The sequence below is a fragment of the Lactuca sativa genome, chromosome 9 (genome assembly GCF_002870075.4).
Source record: "Lactuca sativa cultivar Salinas chromosome 9, Lsat_Salinas_v11, whole genome shotgun sequence".
In the NCBI taxonomy this organism is placed as follows: Eukaryota; Viridiplantae; Streptophyta; class Magnoliopsida; order Asterales; family Asteraceae; genus Lactuca; species Lactuca sativa.
Window position 1 is genome coordinate 179,892,576 of NC_056631.2, and position 21,132 is coordinate 179,913,707.

General features: G+C 34.9%; 3 protein-coding genes across 3 annotated transcripts; all 3 read right to left on the reverse strand.

Moving 5' to 3' along the window:
* Positions 1-7,465: 7,465 nt before the first annotated feature.
* LOC111916914 (uncharacterized) lies at positions 7,466-8,161 on the reverse strand. Its single transcript, XM_023912566.2, has one exon. It carries the CDS (start codon positions 8,159-8,161, stop codon positions 7,466-7,468), a length of 696 nt encoding a protein of 231 aa, XP_023768334.2.
* A 1,927-nt stretch (positions 8,162-10,088) lies between these two features.
* LOC111916875 (transcription factor IIIA) lies at positions 10,089-12,444 on the reverse strand. Its single transcript, XM_023912531.3, has 6 exons — positions 12,254-12,444; positions 11,830-11,949; positions 11,085-11,379; positions 10,759-10,994; positions 10,528-10,671; positions 10,089-10,419 (listed from the first exon to the last, which is right to left on the reverse strand). The coding sequence occupies exons 1-6, from the start codon at positions 12,386-12,388 to the stop codon at positions 10,240-10,242; spliced, it is 1,110 nt and encodes a 369-aa protein (XP_023768299.1). The 5' UTR covers positions 12,389-12,444; the 3' UTR covers positions 10,089-10,239.
* A 633-nt stretch (positions 12,445-13,077) lies between these two features.
* LOC111916874 (uncharacterized protein At2g24330) lies at positions 13,078-15,402 on the reverse strand. The gene is made up of 6 exons (XM_023912530.3): positions 15,026-15,402; positions 14,659-14,887; positions 14,428-14,572; positions 14,254-14,363; positions 13,762-14,185; positions 13,078-13,487 (listed from the first exon to the last, which is right to left on the reverse strand). Exons 2-6 carry the CDS (start codon positions 14,878-14,880, stop codon positions 13,264-13,266), a joined length of 1,125 nt encoding a protein of 374 aa, XP_023768298.1. The 5' UTR covers positions 14,881-14,887; positions 15,026-15,402; the 3' UTR covers positions 13,078-13,263.
* Positions 15,403-21,132: the final 5,730 nt, after the last annotated feature.

The window sequence follows — 21,132 nt, forward strand, 5'->3', positions numbered from 1 at the left end:
TCCCCTTTGGTCTATTTCAACCGGATATTATCAAGCATATATGGGTGCTTGTAATCCCCTTCAGTCTATTTCAACCGGATATTATCAAGCATATATGGTTGCTTGCAATCCCCTTCGGTCTATTTCAACCGGATATTATCAAGCATATATGAGTGCTTGCAATCCCCTTCGGTCTATTTCAACCGGATATCGGGTCTATTTTACCCCTTACCACTACCATATAATATCATAACAAAGAATCACATAGTCATTAAGCAAATATAGGCATAACTGACAGTTGTCACGAAGACAATCATCATACTACATAATGAACTAGGGGTCGACATTGGTGCATTCGACCCATAGATACAGTGAAGGAAACTCACCTCGTCGATAGAATCCATAGCTAACAGCTCACACAGCCAACGAATGGGTGCCATACACCTCCTAACAAACCATACAAGGTAAACCCTTAGTCCACTTTCTAAAACTAGCAATTTGACCAAAAGTCAACACTCAAAGTCAAAGTCAACTGTCAGTATTTCCATCAGTTGACACTCACGTCGTGACCAGTCCTTAGTCACGTCGTCAGAACGCACTCGGCCAAATTCTAACTCAACTCGCTTCAACTCAATCAACTCGGTCCCGGATGACCCACTCAGCAAACCTCACGGTGTGAACCTTCCTTGGTCACGTTGTGAGCTCAGTCAGTCGAAACAATCGTGTAAAAACCACTCTGACGTCGTGACACTCCATGTGTCACCTCGTGAGCAACGTTTGATGATAAATCCTAATGTATTGAGTCCTTAATCCATTAAGTCATCCATTCCAACTTCCCAGAGGGTTTTTGATACATCAAACGCAACATCAAATCTTTTTATTATGGGCGTGCATGTCCAATGCATGTCTTGAACTTGATTAGGTCAAAATAGTGAACATGAGATCCAAATCTCATGTGTGGGGCCAAAACTCAACCAAATTATAGATCTAGCCCACCAAACCTCAAATGGACCTCATGGATCCATAAAGTTGCCAACTGTACGGAATCCAACCACTTAAACCACCTCCAACATGAAGAACAAGGTATAAAAGTCTAGATCTAGAAGAATAACACATAAAGGTTGGAACTTGAGGACTAGCCATGATCCAAGGTATGATCTTTAAGGAGGTAAGGGAACTTGCTTGTTGGATCTAAGCACCAAGAACATCTTCTTCTTCAAAGCACCAAAATCTTCATAAATGAATGGAAGAGGAGAGGAGAGGCTCAAATGGTTAAAGGGAGGCTAGGATTTCTCTCAAGATGATCTAGATATGATGGAGGCTCATAAAATGCCCTAAAAACATGGAACCAACCCTTATATATGTTAAAAACCCTAAAACTCATTGGCTTGGGCTGCACAGTTCTCATGTCGTGACTCCTAATGCTCACGCCGTGAGCACAGTTTAAATCAGCATTTCCGTTTAATCATTTCTCACGTCGTGAGCTCAGTTTTCCCCCAAATCCTTTCCAACTTCGAACAGTCATAACTTCTTTGTTTCAACTCCGAATTCAACGTTCTTTATATCCATGGAAAGGTATTGAAGAGCTCTATATCGATACTTTTGGCTCACCACATGTCCAACTTAAAACCTTAACCCTCGCAAGCGGCCTGACACATAACTTTCCCCTGTCCATCCTTAGTTCCATATACATGATTCATAGGCCTTGATCCCATTACCAACAAAAACATCTTTCAGTAAATCCCAAGCCTTACTTCCTTAAAATCCCAAAAGCCTACATATAACTGAATTGCGGTCCATGATCCTGAATCATAGAACAATCCAAAACATTGTGTTACACTCTTGGCCAATCACCTCCTCAAATAACTTAGGATTCTTTTGATATTTGTTGACTGAATTAGAACTTCTGACTGAGTCCATATGACTAAAACCATGTGGTTTAATCTGTATACCTTGAATTACCTAACGATAGTTGAATCATATTAACTGGTATAAATTCATGGATATCTGTATAGAATTTCATCAGAAAGATTGAAATTACAAAAAGAATATACATAACCTTATCTAACCCAAAAAATATATATTCTGATATGTAGTAGTAGCACTTCATGAATCAACTTTTCCATAAACTTCAAACATACTTATCAATTTTGAAGCGAAAAGTTCCATGAAACATTCGAGTTTATTGATACTTTTTAGACAGATACGGTAAAGAGTGGAAACAAAGAGATAGTGTCAAGACAGAAGCAATTTTACGAAATAAAAGGTTGAACTAAAACTTATTGCATATATCAAAATCGAGCCATATAAAACCCATAATTATTCGTGTTCAATTACTTTCCATGATAGTGTCTAGTCTTCTATCGATTTCCAGTACTATTGGTTGATTCACGACAATAAACTCCAAAAGAATTTGGGTAATTGTTAATTGATATCTAAGTCCATAATAGAGGCTTGTAAAGGCAGCACACAAAGTAATAAATGCACCATGAAACCAGGAATATCATTATATAGACAAAATTACATCGGTTGTTTTGAGGAACAAACTAGAAACATGTTTATATACTATCAAGACTTAAGATTATACATTATTTTATTTTAGACAATTAGTTAATCTTCATCTCCTGTTGACATTAACCATTGAATATAATCAGACACTTGAATGCAATCAGACTCATTAATTGGAAGAACTCTCTTCCTCATAAGAGAGTCTATCACACCAGGTAATTTCCTCTTCACACGACCCTTTTCCCTTGATCTAAACTCATCATCACCTTCAACAAAATCCCCCTAAAAACACAACACAAACACAACATAACATCAAAACACAATAAAACTAATTATAAATTATTAATCACATAAAAAAAATCATCTTCTTACCATAGTGTAAACATGGCTTCCGGATTTCTCATGGTTGTCTCTCACATGCTTAAAAGCAAACCTCATCCCACATCCCGAAACACTGCACATAAATGGCTTCTCTTGATGATGAGCGGCTTTTACATGTACTGCAAGAATTAACCTCTGCAAATTTCATAATCATTAGAACTTATAATTCATTTTCTTTTTGAATGTATATAAGGGTAAACTTGGGAATGAAATGATTATTACTTTCGAAATGCTCCTGCATCCCAACTGTCCTGTCTGGCTGATCCTTATAGAACTATCAGTATTCATTTGAATGATTGATAGGTCTAGACAATTTTTAGTCATAGAATTGTAGACTTAGACTTAGTGTTAATAATACCAGGTCACGTCAAAGTAAAGGTCAATAGTTAGAAGCGAAGCTCTGCCTAAATTGCGAATCGTTCACTTTATCAAGTAAGTGCATAGTTACTTTCATCATACACATAGATATAACTTACTTAAGATAATTACATGCTATATGTGTCTATTATTTGTGTTCTTGCTATCTATGCTAGATGAACGATTTATACATGTTTTACTCGATTTTAAACTGTATATATGTATTTATTACCTATAAATATGTTGGGTAAAGATGGGTAGATATGAGATGACTTAGATGATGAAAGATGAAAGATGATATAGATAATGAGAGATGAAAGATGATATAGATGATTAGAGGCCTTGACTTTTAAGATGATCTAGTTGTCTAGCAGAGTATAGATAACGACCACAAATTATTCTAGACAGTCTAGTGGAATGCTAACAAGCTCGCAACCTATAGGTGTTTTTGAACTTAGTGTTTATTAGTTGTACTCCACCCCCCCCCCTCCCATGGTTGTCTTACTGAAATATATTGTTATGGACTCCCTTAAGCATTATTGTCTATCCCAGAGATGATCCTTAGGATAGGTCCCTTGTAGGGCTATTAATCGGGTTAACCCGATCGGGTTTCGGGTTAAACGGGTCGGGTTAGTCGGGTTTTTTTAGAAAAAATATTCACCCGAAACCCGACCCTAATAAGGTACGGGGTTAGTCGGGTTCGGGTTTCGGGTTTGTAGGGTCGGGTTAATCGGGTTAGTCGGGTTGAGGTTGAAATGTAAGATGAATTTATGTTGTGCTATTTTAATACATAATCCATATTTATAGGGACTTAAATTGTAAAGTTGGTATACCATATGAAATTTTGGAGTTTATTTTACCATATTAGTAATGTAAACAGTGAATAAAATTCGTAAAACTGTTACAACACAACCATACTGCATTAAGAAGAGAGGAAAGTTATGTCATTTTATACATCTCTATACATAGTAATTTTACTGTCTGGTTTGTTTAAATAAAAAATATGTATTAGTTGTAAAATCTCATGGGATCTTGAATTCATGTCATTCAACGCAGTAAAAAAAATTTGGTAATAAATTCTTAATCGGGTTATTCGGGTTGACCCGAAACCCGAATTGTTTTGAAAAAATCAATCATAAACCCGACCCTAATAATACTTCGGGTTACTCGTGTTAACCCGAATAACCCGATTAAGAGTTCTGACCCTATTAAACCCGACCCTAATTACCTTATTCAGGTTTGGGTTGGGTCGGGTTAATCGGGTTCGGGTTTTTTTGACACCCCTAGTCCCTTGAAATTAGATGTTAGGGACAGAGAGTGAGGATAGCAGGAAGGAGTAATCGAGTTGATGTTTTGATAATCATAAATAAATATTTAATTATTGTGGGTTGAAAACCCTATGTGCTCACCATGCCCCCAAGCCTGACCCAATCAATTTCTTATATGACAGGTAGTAGCATAAGAGCACATGTGTAATGATATGATGAGAGATTTATGGATGCCTATAGACCAATAGTTTAAATAAACTAGTGTAAGGCCTGTATTATTTCGTTTATGCTTATGTATTGTATCATCAATGACGTCCTAAGGTTTTTAATATAAATAAAATACGTTTCTTCGGTAATGTTTCGATAATATCATTATCATGTTTTTAGGAACAAGCTCTGCAATATTATTTTTTTAATGATACTTTGATTTCAAAATAAGAATAATAAATTGGTCTTTTCTGGCGGTGAAATTGAGGATGTCACAGCCATTATCCAGCAATGAGAAAGGAAAATAAAGAAGTAAAGAAGAAGGAGAAGTGGTTAAAGAATAGAAGAGAAAAGAAAAGAAATTGTCTTCGATGAAGGAAGTTTTAAATGAGATGCGGCAAATTCAAAAGGTCACAATGATGAAACCGTCTGTGCAGTCGAATCTGTCATATCAGTAGATATTAAAACCATCTCGATCGGACACGTACCTTGGTCTAAGCTAGAACAACTCAGCTACCCGAGGCTAACGTTGACGTTTACTAGCTTAGGGGACTTGTTAACATATCCCTCTAGGAATACATCAAAGATAACGGGACGGTTATCTGAAGGACGAGCTAGCTAACGTTCGCTACTTAACATAAGTATTAGGTCAGTCCCTCGCACTCGTAGCCTCGTACTTGGGCCCCGACGTTCTAGTACCAAGATCCAGCTCAGAACAATTATCTCCAGTCCATAACAAGCAAAAAAACAATATCAATCACCCCCCAAAGTGACAAGTGGAGTGCTCAGGGCGCTGCTCTTCAGTGGTTCTGCACCAATATCGGTAACCGTTAGTGGTGCATGATCAGCCAATAGGACGCCTTCATGCCTTGACAGTCTAGACAAGACAAAAAGTATTGTTGGGGACATGCTCCCCCGATAGCAGGTATAAAGGAAGCCATTCTTCTCCAGAAGAAGGGATCATCTCTCTCTTTATCTCAAACTAAACCTTAATTCTCTCATTCAACGACTGACTAGACCGCCGGTGTCTTGTTCCGGGATCCCCTCCCGGACGACGACTAACGTTAGTTCTTTCTTTATTGTGATTCTCAAGCAAAACCACCATAGACGGCGTTAAGCTCAAGGACATATCACAACACCCATTATTACATATCATAAAGACAAAACCCATAAATGATTCCTGGAGTTTCTCGAAATCTGAGATATTGTCCATACCTTTACAAAACATCATAAATGGTCTTTTTGGTTTCAAAACTTTTATCAAATAGTCCCTGTGGTTTCAAAACATTTGATAAATAGTCTGTCACCCATATTTAAAAAAAAATACTTGTTTACCCTTTTAATATATTTTGGTTTTCTTTATTTAAATCTATTTTCAAACAAAAAGGAATAAAATAAATAAATAACTTATCTCTCTCTCTCTCTCTCTCTCTCTCTCTCTCTCTCTCTCTCTCTCTCTCTCTCTCTCTCTCTCTCTCTCTCTCTCTCTCTCTCTCTCAAATCATCCTAGAACTCATCATCTGCCAACCAAATGAACCCCATTTATGTATGCATCTCTTCCCCAAACTAAATCCAACACACCAAATTCACATTTGTGTTTGCATATATGTATTTTAGGTTTCTTCATCTCTTCACCCAAACAGAAACTACAATAACATTTTTAGAAAAGATTGTGTAATGATTCACAATCAGATGCTACTTCGGAGACGAGATGGAAAGAAAACTAAAGAAAGGGTATTTGGAGAATTCGAACTAGAAATCGAAGGAAGTGGCAGTTGCAGATCTGATTTCATCTTTCAGTCCCCATCACGAAGATCATACTGCAAGAAAGGGATGTGGGTTCATCCAGGTTCGTGCCAATGGGTGGGGTAGCATGGGTGATGGCTGAAGACCTCTAAATTTCTAGGACTTCATTTTTATTTACTTTAATATGCAAGTATACATATAAAAAAAAAATTTAATATGTCATGTATAGTGATTGAGTGGAAAATTGAAAGAAAATGAGTGCCAAAACAAAATCAACATTACAAACTTAGGGACATGCAATTCTTTTGGAATAATCATCACATTGAGCCTTTCACCACCGTCGATTGTGGGACTTTATTAATCAATTCTGATTTCTTTCATGGGTAACAAAATAATCGATTCTAGTTTTTTACGCGTTCCTTTTGATTTTTTATTTCAATTTATGTTTTCTAATTTCTAATTCATCTTTCTTAATACACCGATTTTGATAATAAGATTTCATGAATCCTTAAAAAAATCAATCTTCAATTCGTATTAATCTGATTTCATAAAGCCTTACAGATTTGATTTTTGATTTCTGATTCGTCTTAATCTGATTTCTGATTACTAATTTCATCTTAATTTGATTTTTGATTTATGTAAATTATAAGATTTAGTTATTGTTTTTCAATTCTTTCATATTAGTTTTCTGATAAAAAGCTAATTTATATCTTTTCGCTTCCTTTACTTGTTTATTTTTTATTTTTTATAAGTTTAAGATACTAACATGTTGTGTATAAAATGTTTATCTGGTCGTGATAAAATGAAAAACCAAACAACTAATACTATTAAAAAGCGACGTAATGCCAAATTATAACAAGTGTCCATTAAAAAAAAAAAAAAAAAAAAAAAAAAAAAAAAAAAAAAAAAAAAAAAAAAAAAAAAAAGGAGAGAGACTGATTTTCATATCCTGTCCTATCAACCTAACAATTCAAATAGACACAAGAGGTAAATATGTTGATCTAATGACCTTCAAACTCTCAATCTTTTCTCTCTTTGAGGCGTTGAATAAACCTTTTTAATTCATCCACATGTTCCTTCTCATCAGCCCAATTTAGAATCGCTTGGGCTTGAATTATATTTTTATCATACAAAACTTGCAAAACCTGGACAAACAACAAAGGTGAATACTCCAAACACATTTTCTCAAATTCCAATATCACTTTAATTTCTTCATCAATACCACCTTTGAAATACGGTTTCAACAGTTTCCCCCATTGTGATATCACATCATTCGTTTCCTTCACAAAAGAATTACCAAAATTATTTAAAGTATCAAGTGCGAATTTCATCATGGAATAAAGCCAAGCACCACCACATTTCCCAATATCCATATTGTAAGACAACCGAAGTGATTGCATTTCATGGAAAATATATTCAACTTTTACATTTTCATGAACCCCTTTTAAAAAGATTGCTTCAACCTCTTTCTCAAAAATCTTATCATCATATTCAGTATTGGATTCAACATCATCAAAAACCGTTTCCATAAGTTTGGATTCAGGTATGGGTGCAAGTGAATTTATCCATGCTTCTTCATGGTCAACTTCACTCATTGACCAAATGAAACCATGCCCATTTTCACCAACCTCAGATACATTTTCAAGATTGTTATTTGTTATGATCCCATCATTGGCATAATCAAGATCTTCATCACAACTATCTTGTGGAAACATTAGAACTCCATCACTTCAATTGTTACATTATTCCATATATAGCATCCATCAATGGAAACATTAGAACCGATTTTACACCCATCCCCAACAACCGAATTTGAAATTACCGTTTTATCGTGTCCTCCCCAATGTGTACTACTGCATAATATGACTATGCAATCTTTGGTTTCATTCTTCATATTCTTGGCTTTTTTGGCTTTTCTTGTTGCTTATCCGGTTTTTCGTTGTTATGTGTTATCCCCTGAGCAGTTATCGCGGTCAAAAATATAATAGCGGTCACTGGTCGCTATTTGAAATCGCGGTTCTCGCGGCGGTATAGCGGTGATATAGCGTTTTTTATATTATTTAGAATTTATATATATTAAAGTATTAATCAGTAAATCATACTTTAAAGTTCAACCAAATCCAGTTAATTAGTTAATCAGTAAATCATAATTCACATATCATATTTAGTTAATCATACTTCATATATCATAATTAGTTAATCATACTTCACAAACTGGTTATCAATACCCCAGTTAATCATATTTTAACACAGTCAACAAGAAAACACATGCAATACTTACTATTTTATCATACTTTAACACAATTACAGTTATAAAATGAATTGATTAAGTAATTTGATAGTTAATCATAATGTAGTACTTCAAGTTTTTAACACAATTAGTAAAACAACACATACATGGTTTTAATGGAAGTTATGACAGTCACAAAATTACAATTTTATTCAATAGAATGACACAAAAGCTTTAGTTTGGGCTAAGAAAAAACAATTTTATTCAATGGAATGACACAAAAAAATGTTTTTTTATGTAAAATAGCCCAAAAATGGAATTTATTCAAATAGCGGTTATAGCGTCGCTATAGCGGTGACCATAAATGCGTTAAATAGTGGTAAATCGCGGCGCTAATAGCGTCACCGCTATTCTAAACTGCTATTTTGAAATAGCGTTTCCTTACCTCCGCTAACCGCTATAACGCGCTATTGACTACATAGGTTATCCCCTAACATGTAATGCTTTTAGGCTATAATACCGAAAAAGTGATTGAACAAAATTGAAGATCAGCTTAGGAAACTAAATCATATGAACAATTTTTCTACCACTTAATTTGTCTTGAATTTTCCAGCATGCGAACAAAACATTACATGCACGATTGTGTTTTAGCGATTTCCTCATTTTTTTTACCACTTAATTCGTCTTAAACTTTCCCTGTTTCTAACTAAAATCAGAGATGAACTAAGTTTATCTGCGATTTCCTCTTATCCCACCTACGATTTTGCGGGGTTTTTTTATTTTTTATTTTTATTTTTATTTTGACTGCAAAACTGATAGGGTTTTTAAAGTGATAATTTTTTGCAAAACTTTATACTCCCTCTGTTCCAAAATCATAGTTCATCTTCACTTTTTAGTTTGTCACAAAATAATAATCCATTTCTAAAAATAAATAATATTTTTACTAAAATATCTCACATTATTATTTAAACAACTAACCATTAAGTATAAAATAAGAATAAAACTGTCATTTTATTATATAAAATTAATAGTAATTAATGCTTCGTTAATCTATATGTTTTTTGACAATAAAATTAATAATAATTAATGTTTCTTTAATCTATATGTTTTTTGACAATATAGTAAATAGATAATAAAGTTGTTTCGTAGTCAAACCCTATCAGTTTCGTAGTCAAAATAAAATATTGGATATAGACTTAATGCAACTTTCATGGCTATATTTGTAATCTGGTTTTTTTTGTTATTTTCCACAAAATAATTAAAGGATTAGGTATATTTGTAATTTTTCTCATAAAATAATAAGTTGGTTATTTTTGTTAAACTGAGTTACTTAATTTCCATTATATAAATCACTTCAACTACTTTTAATTAATAAAGATCATCACCAAAATCAACACATTAACTAATCTTCATCACCAAAATCAACACATGACATATATATTATATTCATTATATAGACAATAAACATTACACTAATTGTTTTGTGGAAAAACCCTACAAACATATCTTATATACTTCATCATCGAGACTTAAGATTATAACCATTTCATTCAAGACAATCAACTAATCTTCATCGCCTGTTGAAAGTAACCACGAGATATAATCAGAGCCATGAATGCAATCAGATTCATTAATTGGAAGAACTCTTTTCCTCATCAAAGCATCAATCACACCAGGCAATTTCCTCTTCACACCACCCCTTTCCCTTGATCTAAACTCATCATCCCCTTCAACAAAATCCCCCTAAAAACACACACACAAATCCCACATCACATCAAAACACAATTCAACCAATTATAAATTATTAATCAAATCAAAAAAAAAAAAAAAAAAAAAAAAACATCTTCTTACAATAGTGTAAACATGGCTTCCAGATTTCTCATGGTTATCTCTCACATGCTTAAAAGCAAACCTCATTCCACATCCAGAAACACTGCACACAAATGGCTTCTCTTGATGATGAGCAGCTTTTACATGTACTGCAAGATTTGACCTCTGCAAATTTCATAATCATTAAAACTTATAATTCATTTTCTTCTTGAATGTATAAAAGGGTAAACTTGGGAATAAAATGGTTATTACTTTTGAGAATGTATGATCACATCCATCAAAGCTGCATTTGATCCTCTCTTTCTCTTCAGATACAACTTTTTCATGTGTTCGAAGGTGTCGTTTGATGTTTTTCTTTAAGTGTTTGCTCCCACAGATTTCACAGTTGATATGTTGATGACATGATTGGATGTGAGCCTTTAAACACTGTTCGTTTGTGAAATACTTCATGCATTCTCCACATAATGCTTCCACTGTATCCAACTTAACTGTGATAATCAACAACTTAAGTTATAAGCTTATAATCCAAACAAACTTTATAAAGATTTGAAATGAAAGATTGGAAGGTGTTTAATTACCATGAGATTCTTTGTGTTTTTGTAATCTTGATGCATATTGGAAAACTTTTCCACATCCAGGTTCTGGACAAGTGTAAGTAGTCTTTTGTTCTTGTGTGGCTTCAGAGTCTGAGTCATCATCATCATGGATTTCTTTGATGTGTCTTGTTAAGTTCCCTTGGATTGAGAATTTGCTCTTGCAGTTTTTGATTGTGCATTCAAAGATTTTACCCTGGTGTTGGATTAAGTGGCGATTTAGGTGGTCTTTTCTTCTGTAACTGTGGTTGCAATCTTCCATTGGACAAGAGAAAGGTCTCTGTAAAAAGATGAAGATTGATTCATGAGAAATTTTGTTTGTGTTGTTGTGGTTGAAAGTTTTGGGAATAGATAAATGGATAAAAAAAATTGGAAGAATCTTGGAACCTTATTGGTGGCGTGATTGAGGGTCGCTTGATGGAGCTTCTCAGGAGGTCGCCCAACCTGATACTATTCCAATCAAGGTCTCGCATTTTGGAGTTCTTCATGGGATCCAATGCTTTCACACAAACAAAATCCGTTTTGTGTTCATATAATTTTGAATACCTAGAATAATTTTATACCCTGCATAGGTGTGGATAGTGTGATAGGTTAATGATCTAAGAATTATATCGTTTGAAATCCTTGGGAAACGATTATACTATTCTAGATGAAAGCCGAGAGCGATCCATTCATTTACAGTAGTATGAAGTTAAGATCAGGCTTCAAAGTATTGATGTTTCAAGAATACCTCGAGTGAATGGCTTTGCATATGCTGCTTCAAGTGCGCAGGTTTTCGAAATGAGACCCCGCATTCCTCACAAACGTTCAACTTGCATTCTCCATCATCTTCTTTCTCTAAAAGTTTATCCTAAATACCACAAAATTTTCAACATTAAATGCTTGCAAGTCCAGCACTAACAGCTAGTTGAGTCGCATAACTAAACAGAGCTCAATTATTATCAACACAAAATCGCACAATATACCATCGCATACAACAAAATCCATCAACAGCCTTCGATTGAACCACTAACAACTAAATACCTAACCGATTTCATCGATATCGATATAATTTTAAACAGATCCAACTCTCCGAACAAGAATTTGCATGCCACATAAAGTTCATCAGCTAATTACAATATTCTATCACGAACAAGCTGTGGTTAAACACAAACCTGGTGGTGTGATTGAATATGAGCATTAATGAGGGTCTTCTTCGAGCGAACAATCCCACAGTACTCGCAAGTATAACGCCTTATATCTCTAAAGATCGGGATTTCTCTTTGCGTTTCGATTCTTTCTTCTTCCATCGTGAGAGATTTTGTAGCTCAGACGAAGTAAGAGAGAGACGTTAATGGCAGCTTCGGACAAGCTGCTGCCATATAAATACTGCAGCGCTAGGGTTTTCAATATTACGTTAGATGGGTGGGCCAAATTTCGAGCCAAAATGTTGGGCCATAAATTAGAGACCCAAAATGAGAAACTGAGAATATGCATTTTCGTCCAGTTTAATTCAATCAATGAATTTTATTTTATTTTTGATATTTCTATTTTCATTAATTTATTAATTTATAAAACTTAAGTAAAGAATTCACTTTACATATGGTTATTTTTATATGGTACAACTTATAAAATTGTATTTTGTTTCCATTTTTGGGGTTTAGTTAGGGTTTGGTTCTAAATTCAAGATTGTGTAGTCTTGTATTTTTATTTGTTGCATTGTGGTTTACCGAATGGTCTTTAGACTAGCAGTATCAGGAGTTGACAAACAGATGTTCTTGAGTCAAAAGTTAAAGGTCAACTCCGGCTATAGACAATAAGGTATAAATTTAAGAATAAAATAACAGATGTATAGATAAATCGTTCAAAAAAAGAATTTGTTGTGGTTTGTTGTTTAAACTTCTACACTTTCACGAATGGGTGATTTTGATTTCATCAAACTTTCATGAGATAGATATGTGTCCCTTTTTTTTTTGTTAACTTGATCATAAAGAACTATGCATTATAACGATTGAAAATCTCAATCACCTATTTACGCGGAAAATCATATTATTTTACAAATGACAATTGTAAAATGTAAACTATGATTTTTACAAAAAAAATAATAATAAAAAAAGAACCAAAAACTATTTTCACAAAAAAATATATATTATATATAACAAAAAATAAAAATAAAAATTGTATCCTACTGACTAGTGGCGCCTATTTTCTCAATGGATTCTGTCTCACCCATGGGACTATTGACTTGTGATGGTTTCTCACTCGTGGGGACATCATTGCCACCTGTCATGGGACTAGTGGGACCCGATGCTTTTGGAGAATTCGTGGTTGAGCCACGCGGTCTATTCAGAGCATGACAGCGTGGACAAAAGTATGTAATGAATGGGAAATCCTCTTTCCTTGCCAGACCTACAAAAATAAGACATGCTTTTAAGTATTATATTTTCTCTTTTTTTTTTAATTTAGAATGAAAGGAATGAATTTTCATGTTTAGTTGATGAAAGAAAGGAATGGAATGAAATATTACATTTCCCTTTGTGTCAACCAAACAATATTTTTTTTTAATTTCATCATAATGTTCAATTCCATTCCTTTTTTTATTACTGCATACCAAACACTACCTTAATCTTTAATGATAACAAAATTTAATCTAGTAAGTTAAGTTATATAAAAGTGTACTTACCATTGTGCATAAGGCAATTCCCACATATAAGTGCGAAAGATTGTGTAGGGTCCTCTCCAACAAGCAAAGCTGCAACTTTAGCAAGCCAACCACCATCTTGAGTCCCTGAAGCTGAAGGGCTATGATGCTCAACAACAATCTGATGAGGTGGCGACACCTCAGACACCTCATCTTCTAAATGCTGAATCATGTCCCCGTCAGATTGCTGCATTACATGGCCTCCCCCCTTTGATGTTGTAGCATCAGATGTATTTCTTTTCCTCAAGCCACAAGATGTCACAGGCTCAAAATCATTGCTCTTCCCTGTATCTTGAAGATCATGATGAGACTCCTCTAGGAACATTCTTATCCCTGAATCAGCACTCAATTTCGATGCAAGAACAGCTGCAGCAGCTGCTTTGGCTGCTGGATCAGGGTCATATTTCTGCCAATAAACATTTTTAGGGCATTGAAATCTTTGCAATGATGATTAAGGAGATCACTGTTGTGTACCTGAATTAGTTGCTGAGTGGTGTAGTAATTTGTTCGTTCTTTTAGTTCATCAATCTTTTCTTGTCTTTCAGCCTGAAGGCTTTCTAGGGTTTTCTGATCTCTGCTATCACCTATTTGAGAGAAATGCATGAGAAAGTTCTTGCATTTGAGCATTGATTAAGTTTAGGAGCTTACACATTCTTGTGAAGCAAAAAAGTGCCCAATACAAAGCGGATGAGAAAGCAGGTAGAAGAAAGATAGGAAGAACTCGTAATGCCCTCATTTGCCAGTCTAAGTCCACAGATCTTGTTGTAATTATAGCGTAAGCCAATGCTACAACCTGTAAAGAAAGGAAATCAACATGAAAACGAGAAGAGCCTGAAGAAAGTAACAGAAATTAGCGTGTAATGGAGAAGTGAGAAGGACCTCAAGGAAAACAGAAACGACGACTAAATTCCTAGCGGTTGACCTCCAACTTGAAGATCTCCTCTTCATTTTAGAAATAAGAGTGGCTTCTTCTTTAGATATGTATTGCAATCGTTTCTCGAAATCATCACCATGTAACCTAAACAAAAACAAACCATTCCAGACTCGAGACCAAAAACTCCTCCTCCTCTTTTTATTATCATCGCCGTCTACTTCAGCCATTTATCCTCTACTCAATTCCATAAAATATACAATCAGCAGAATACGAATTGAAAAAACCAAATCACATGATTATTATTCAACGGAGACGTTGTCATCGGATCAAAACCCTAACAATGAAATACGTTGGAATCGGAAACTTACGTACCTGGAATTCAATATTCGACTTAAAAGTTCTGATTTCTGAAGAAGGCACGAATGCAAAATCCCTCGCTGTAATTGAAGATGAAAGCCAATTTTGATCGTGGATAGCAGTGTTGTTTTTGATTGTTTCGTGATGATCAGAAAATCCTATTCGATCGATCGGCGATTGGAAGGGACAACGGATTTAGTTGGGTCGGGCGTAAAGCATAAAAATTTAGCCGCGAAATCGAGGATAGTGGTGACGTTAAGAAAAGCATATAGATATCCCCATATTACCCCCTTCAACTTTTAAATTCTATGTTATATGGATAATTTTTGTAAAAAAAAAAAAAGTATACAAACATTTTTTATAAATTATAAGGGTGATTTTTGTAATTTATTCTTTATATAGGGCTCAAATATGCTAACATAAGAAAACCTTAAACATATAAAAAAAAATGTATGACATTTTCGGTAAATTAAATGAACTTTAGTAATTTATTTTTTATAGATGGAACAAACTTATCTGTCAACATATATGAATTTTTTTTTGGCGAAAATCTTAGACCTTAACCAATATATAAAATTGTTATGTAGTCAACGTATTAAACCTAAAAATTATAGGAACTAAATATACCAATATACAAAACTTGTATCTACCAATATTCAAGATTTTATGACAAAACTCAAAAATCTATTATTCATTTCTCAATTCAAATCGGTATATATAATATCCCTATTCTAATAAAAGAATAGCTTTTAACCTCCTTTTGACATGTGTCATCATATTAGACCTCCTAATTAATACACATTTTATTCTTTTCTTGTCATGTGTCACCCTATTAAAACTCTTAATTAATGCATGCCACTTGTCAACCTATTAATTCTCTATTTCAAATTTTAATATTTTCACTTATATTACAATAAATTAATAACAATGGAATAAAAATTAAAATAAAATTAATACAAATTATAATGTGATATAATTTCACATACTTATTTAAGTTAACTATTATAATTGATTAATAATTTTGTGTTCTAACTATTAAAGTTTAATTAATTTTGTAACTGTGGTTTCACGGGTTATAAACTAGTAATAAATATTTATTTCTCAATTCAAATTATAAGATAGTTTTTTTTCGTTTGTTTATATGAAACGAAGGCAAAGAGGTAACTCGTGAACCATGAATTGGAAAAGAAAAAAAAATAGATATTGTAAATGTTAGGGCCATCCAACGATGGGGAATACAAGACTTGTCTCGCCGTGCTAACAAGCAAAGTGTTTAGATACATAACCACAACCATTGAATTGAGCAACTTTCACTTATTGAAAAGTGGGTTTTCTTGAAAGCACAGAAAAGGATCTTTCTTTGGTCGAGTTTTAATCTATCCACCATTGATGGGATTGATCTTTGCAGATCATCCTATGAAAATAGAATATGTTCTTTGTTGATGAAATCACAATATGGGATGTGTTTCTCCTTTGAATCAAAATATGCTCCAGCTTATAATAAAAAAATATTGTTATTCTCAAGATTGGTTAGCTGAAAATTGGTGGGGTAACAACAAAACTAGTTAAGCACTTTAGACAAATATCAAAACACAAACTTCGGTAAATACACAAAACTTCTGAAAAACGTAAATCAAAAGAACACGATATTTAACGTGGTTCGGTCAAAGGTGACCTACGTCAACGGGCGAACGAGAAAGAGGGGATTTTATTAACTTTCTAGAACAATTACAAGCACTCAAAATTGTATCTCACTTTGAGCTCTCACAGAAATCTAGCAATTTACAATGATGGGGGTATGAGCTTATTTATACTTGAGGTATCAAATCTAAAACCCTAATGGGCCAAGCCCAGTGGCCCGTAGGCCCATGAATGGTAACAACCAATCACAATTCGTCATGCAACATCTTCTGGAACATTCTTGACCATTATCATCTTCTAGACATACATGGATCAACATGGCACAACAAAGGAATCAATATGGCGCATCATGTACCAAGATGGTCCATGATGTCGCAACAACTTCTTCATGGTGCAACAGTGATATAAATGGCGCAAGAGCATCAAGTATAGTGTACAAACATCAATCTTGGAGCAACAACATCACCATGGAACAACAAGCATACGCATGGTGCAACAAGGCCATGCATGGCACAACAAGTAGCATTTTGGCTCAAGAGGAGAACAAGATGGCGCAAGAGCATCCCTCTTGGCCCATCCTTTTATCAAATGGTGCAATAAGGACTTGTTGTTGCTCCATGTCCCTCCCAAGTGCTCCAAACCTATTCCAAGTGCTCAAAACCTCTTCTAGGTGCTCCAAACCCCCTTGCACAGGATCCGTTTCTTTAGCACTTGATCCATTCCTTTGTCTGATGATCCATTTTCTGTAACGCCCGCATTTCTAGCTAAGCATTAGCCTGATGATGTAATAGTTAGGGTCAACAATTGTAACCTATTCTGAAGTAATAAAGATGAATTATTTCAGTATTATGTGATTTATGTGATTTATGTGCAATATACATACTTATAACGATATAATAAAATAATAATAAATATATGTGTCAAAAATAGAATGAATATTTGACCCAATATCTTTAAATAAAGTTGAAGTAGTCGTAACAAGGATTTCGAGGATATAAGGAATGTTGAAATCCGGCTTATAAAAAAGAAGTTATGACCCGTCGAAGTTTTGCGACAAACCCGGCACGACGTTGTGTATCGTAAAAAGTGAGTTTGCGATAAAATACTTTTTAGCCTTAGCAATCTAAACGAAAGTCATAGTATACGTTAAACCGAGCACGCATATAGAGAACATCCAAATCTGACTTCGTTAGAGGAAGTTATGATTTTTCTAAAATTTGGCATATCAGTATGTAGCTCGGAAATCGAATTTTAGATCGATCGATTTTTAGCCGACCCAATCTAAATAAGAATCGAATATCTCGTTAATAGGAGCTCAACGATATAAAGATAGACAAAAACAGACGTCGGATGGTAAAGTTATAAATTTTTAACACACTTTATATGTCTAAGCCTGTTAAAATATAACTTTACAAATAAAATCAAAATTAGCCAACGGAGTCTAAACGAAAGTTGTAGATCACATCGCTACCTACACGTGGATATAGAGAACGTTAAAAACGGAGCTTATATACAAAAGTGACAGAATTTAGAAGTTAATTAAATTATGGGGTTATGATGCGAGGCCGACATGTGGCGCAATCCCAACCCTTCCTTTCTCTCCACAGCTTCAATTTTTCCGCTACCTAGTTTAGAGTGTATTTGATGTATAGAAAACCCAACATAAATCTAATTTAAGTGGGGGAGAGTTGTAACACCCTATTCCGAATCGCTTCCTAATTTGGGGTCGTGACTCGAGGATCAGTTATCATAAGTCTTATAGCCTTTGGGATAAAGAGATTTAGACCCCTTTGGGTGTGGGTAATGTAAGTTAGATGACCTGGGAGTTCGGTTTTGTTGATTTGGAGCCCAAGGGTATAACCGTAAAGTGGTAGTTCGGTCTTTTTATGAATTTTGGATTTTAGTGCAAGAAGTTTTATGGCAAGGATGAGCTGATAGAAGTGTAAAGCTTCTCGTTAGCTTTCCGGGGATATAAGGATCGTCTAAAATGGACTTAGAACGAAGAAGTTATGGCCTTCGAAGTTTGGCGGTTTTAGGGTTGAGCCTATGTTGAAACATGAAAGTGACCCTTTTGAACTTATCTACCGCAACGGTTCAGTACCCGCAGCCAATTCAGCACCGGAGTCAATCTCTACAACTGAGACCGCAACCATTCTCCTTCAGCAACATCCGGAATCTTCAAGTCTTACTTATCCGCAGTCTTAGTTATTTCCTTACTATGTAATTCACTCTATTGTCCGGCATGTGTTGCACGACTACTCATAGAGTTGTTCTTTTCTAAAATCTATAAATAGAGACTCTTTCTTATGTATTATGTACTTGTGATATATGTGAGTGTGAAAACTCTTAACTTCTTAATACACAAGATTTCTCATCTTTCTTATATTCATCAGTTATCTCTCTTATCTTTATCACACTCAAACTGCTACTGGAACATAACCTCTCTTCGGAGCAAGTCTTCTAGACTTAATCACTAAACTTGATCTCACTTACTAACTTGGAGTGACTGCATTCCTTGTTATGAATCAGTTTAAGTGTATTCTTGATATAACTTTTGTCATTTATCTTTCTTTACTTTCCGCAACTAACTATCTAACTATCTAACTTTATTATTGTTGAGCTTTTAGATCCTTAGAGATTAACTATTCCGCAATTAACTTGTTCTAATGTTTGTTCAAGTGTGTCTCCAAGTTTTCCTCTCAACAATTGGTATCAGAGCCAAAGTGGTTGCTTTTTGGATATCGGAACTCTGATTTTCTCATTAAGCTTTCTATACCACTAAAGCTCATTTTTTTTTAAAAAAATGGCACAATCGTTATCTCTGAATGTCTCCAATAGTGTTGGTGGTTCTAATTGAGCCCTAATACTAGTAGCAAATAAATATCATCACTGGTCACAAAGAATGGAGAGGTACTTAAGAAGATTGGGTAGATATGTATGGACATCCGTGGAAGAAGGACCACATGTTCCAGTTCTCACACCAATCCAAACTGACGGTGCTGCAACCAGACTAGGAGGAGGTCAACCAACTATGAGCCGTCCTACCAATGATGATCTCGATAAAATGGAAAATGATGTTGTTGCTTTTTATGAAATTTCATGTGGTGTTGCTCCTGACAACTTTGATATTATCATAAACTGCAAATCAGCCAAAGAGATCTGGGATGTAATCAAAAACCTGTATGAAGGCTCAGAACAAGCACAAGATAAAAAGCTCACGACCGCACTCAACGACTTCAACAACTTCAAAGCTCATGCTGGTGAAAGTTTGGAGGACTCCTTCAAAAGATTCAACCTAATAGTCACAAAGTTATCAAATGTTGGTACCATCCGCAGCAACCATGAAACCAATCTCCAGTTCCTTAATGGTTTAGGAAGACATTGGACTACGGCCAAAATGATAGTCCAAGGTGACAGAAAGATTCACTCTTTATCACTCTACAAACTTTATGGAGAACTTCAAGCACAAGAATCCACTGTACTCAAAGACTGTGCTGACTTCGGAGGACCACTTGCTCTCATAGCACAAGCTCCACCGCAGTCACCTTACACCCCGCCATAGTCATACGAAGCAGATTCTGAGTATGATGATGAAGAAGAGTTTCAGAAGGCTATTACTCTAGTTAGCCAACAGTTCAATTGCATACCACCTTCCTCTTTTCGCAAGAATCAACAATTCAACAAAACACCATTCAACCGTAACTTCGGTCCTCAGAACAACAACTCTCGGTATTCTAAAGTCTCTCAGAACAATCAACCCAAGGAGGTACCGCAGTCTCCTCAGAACAATGACTCTGGTACTCAATCAGAAGACAAGACTCATGTTGTAATTTGTCACAAATGCAACAAAGAAAATCACTTCGCAAAAGACTATAAGGCCAACATAGTCAAGGACAGAGCATTCTATCTCATAAATGGCTCAAGAGTTAGAAGAAAAAGAAAAAGCAAGGGCATATGTGGCTCAAGTTAAACGAGACCATCAAGTTTGGTCATCAGGAGATGAAGAAGAGACCATCAGCAGTGTTACAAGAAAAGGAAAAATTTGCATGCTGGCTACTACGGATGATGATGGGTCAGCAATGTTGAACAAAAACTACTGCTACATGGCGAAAGATGGGACCCTAAGCATCGTTGAACAGGTAAAACTCATGATCCAAACTTTAAATTATAGCATGCATGATTGTCAACCCTACATAGATGATCTTAATGACACTTGTGTTGCCGTCCTTTCCGACTATAACAAAGCCTTAGATGAGAAGAACATAGCGTCCCAAGAGATGTTCCACGTGAGAGGAAGACTGGATAACAAGAGACTTAAGATGGAAATGCTAGAAAGAGATCTAGAGTTAGAGAAAGATGCTAGAATGTTAAGTGAAACTCAATTAGAAATAGCCTTGAATCAAAAAGATTTAGCTCAGAAAGAAATTGTACGCTTGAATCTTTTAATTGAAAAACTGTTTAATGAAAGTGAGGCTATTGAA

Bases quoted from the DNA above. Each gene is read 5' to 3' on its own strand.
- LOC111916914 (XM_023912566.2), bottom strand. From the start codon at position 8,161: ATGTTTCCACAAGATAGTTGTGATGAAGATCTTGATTATGCCAATGAT.
- LOC111916875 (XM_023912531.3), bottom strand. From the start codon at position 12,388: ATGGAAGAAGAAAGAATCGAAACGCAAAGAGAAATCCCGATCTTTAGA. The intron at 11,380-11,829 runs GTATTCTTGAAA...ATCTTTTTACAG, and splicing joins TGCAAAGCCATTCACTCGAG to AGACCTTTCTCTTGTCCAAT. The intron at 10,995-11,084 runs GTAATTAAACAC...TGATTATCACAG, and splicing joins AAAACACAAAGAATCTCATG to TTAAGTTGGATACAGTGGAA.
- LOC111916874 (XM_023912530.3), bottom strand. From the start codon at position 14,880: ATGGCTGAAGTAGACGGCGATGATAATAAAAAGAGGAGGAGGAGTTTT. The intron at 14,573-14,658 runs GTCCTTCTCACT...CTTTCTTTACAG, and splicing joins TCGTTTCTGTTTTCCTTGAG to GTTGTAGCATTGGCTTACGC. The intron at 14,186-14,253 runs GTACACAACAGT...GTTTATTGGCAG, and splicing joins CCACTCAGCAACTAATTCAG to AAATATGACCCTGATCCAGC.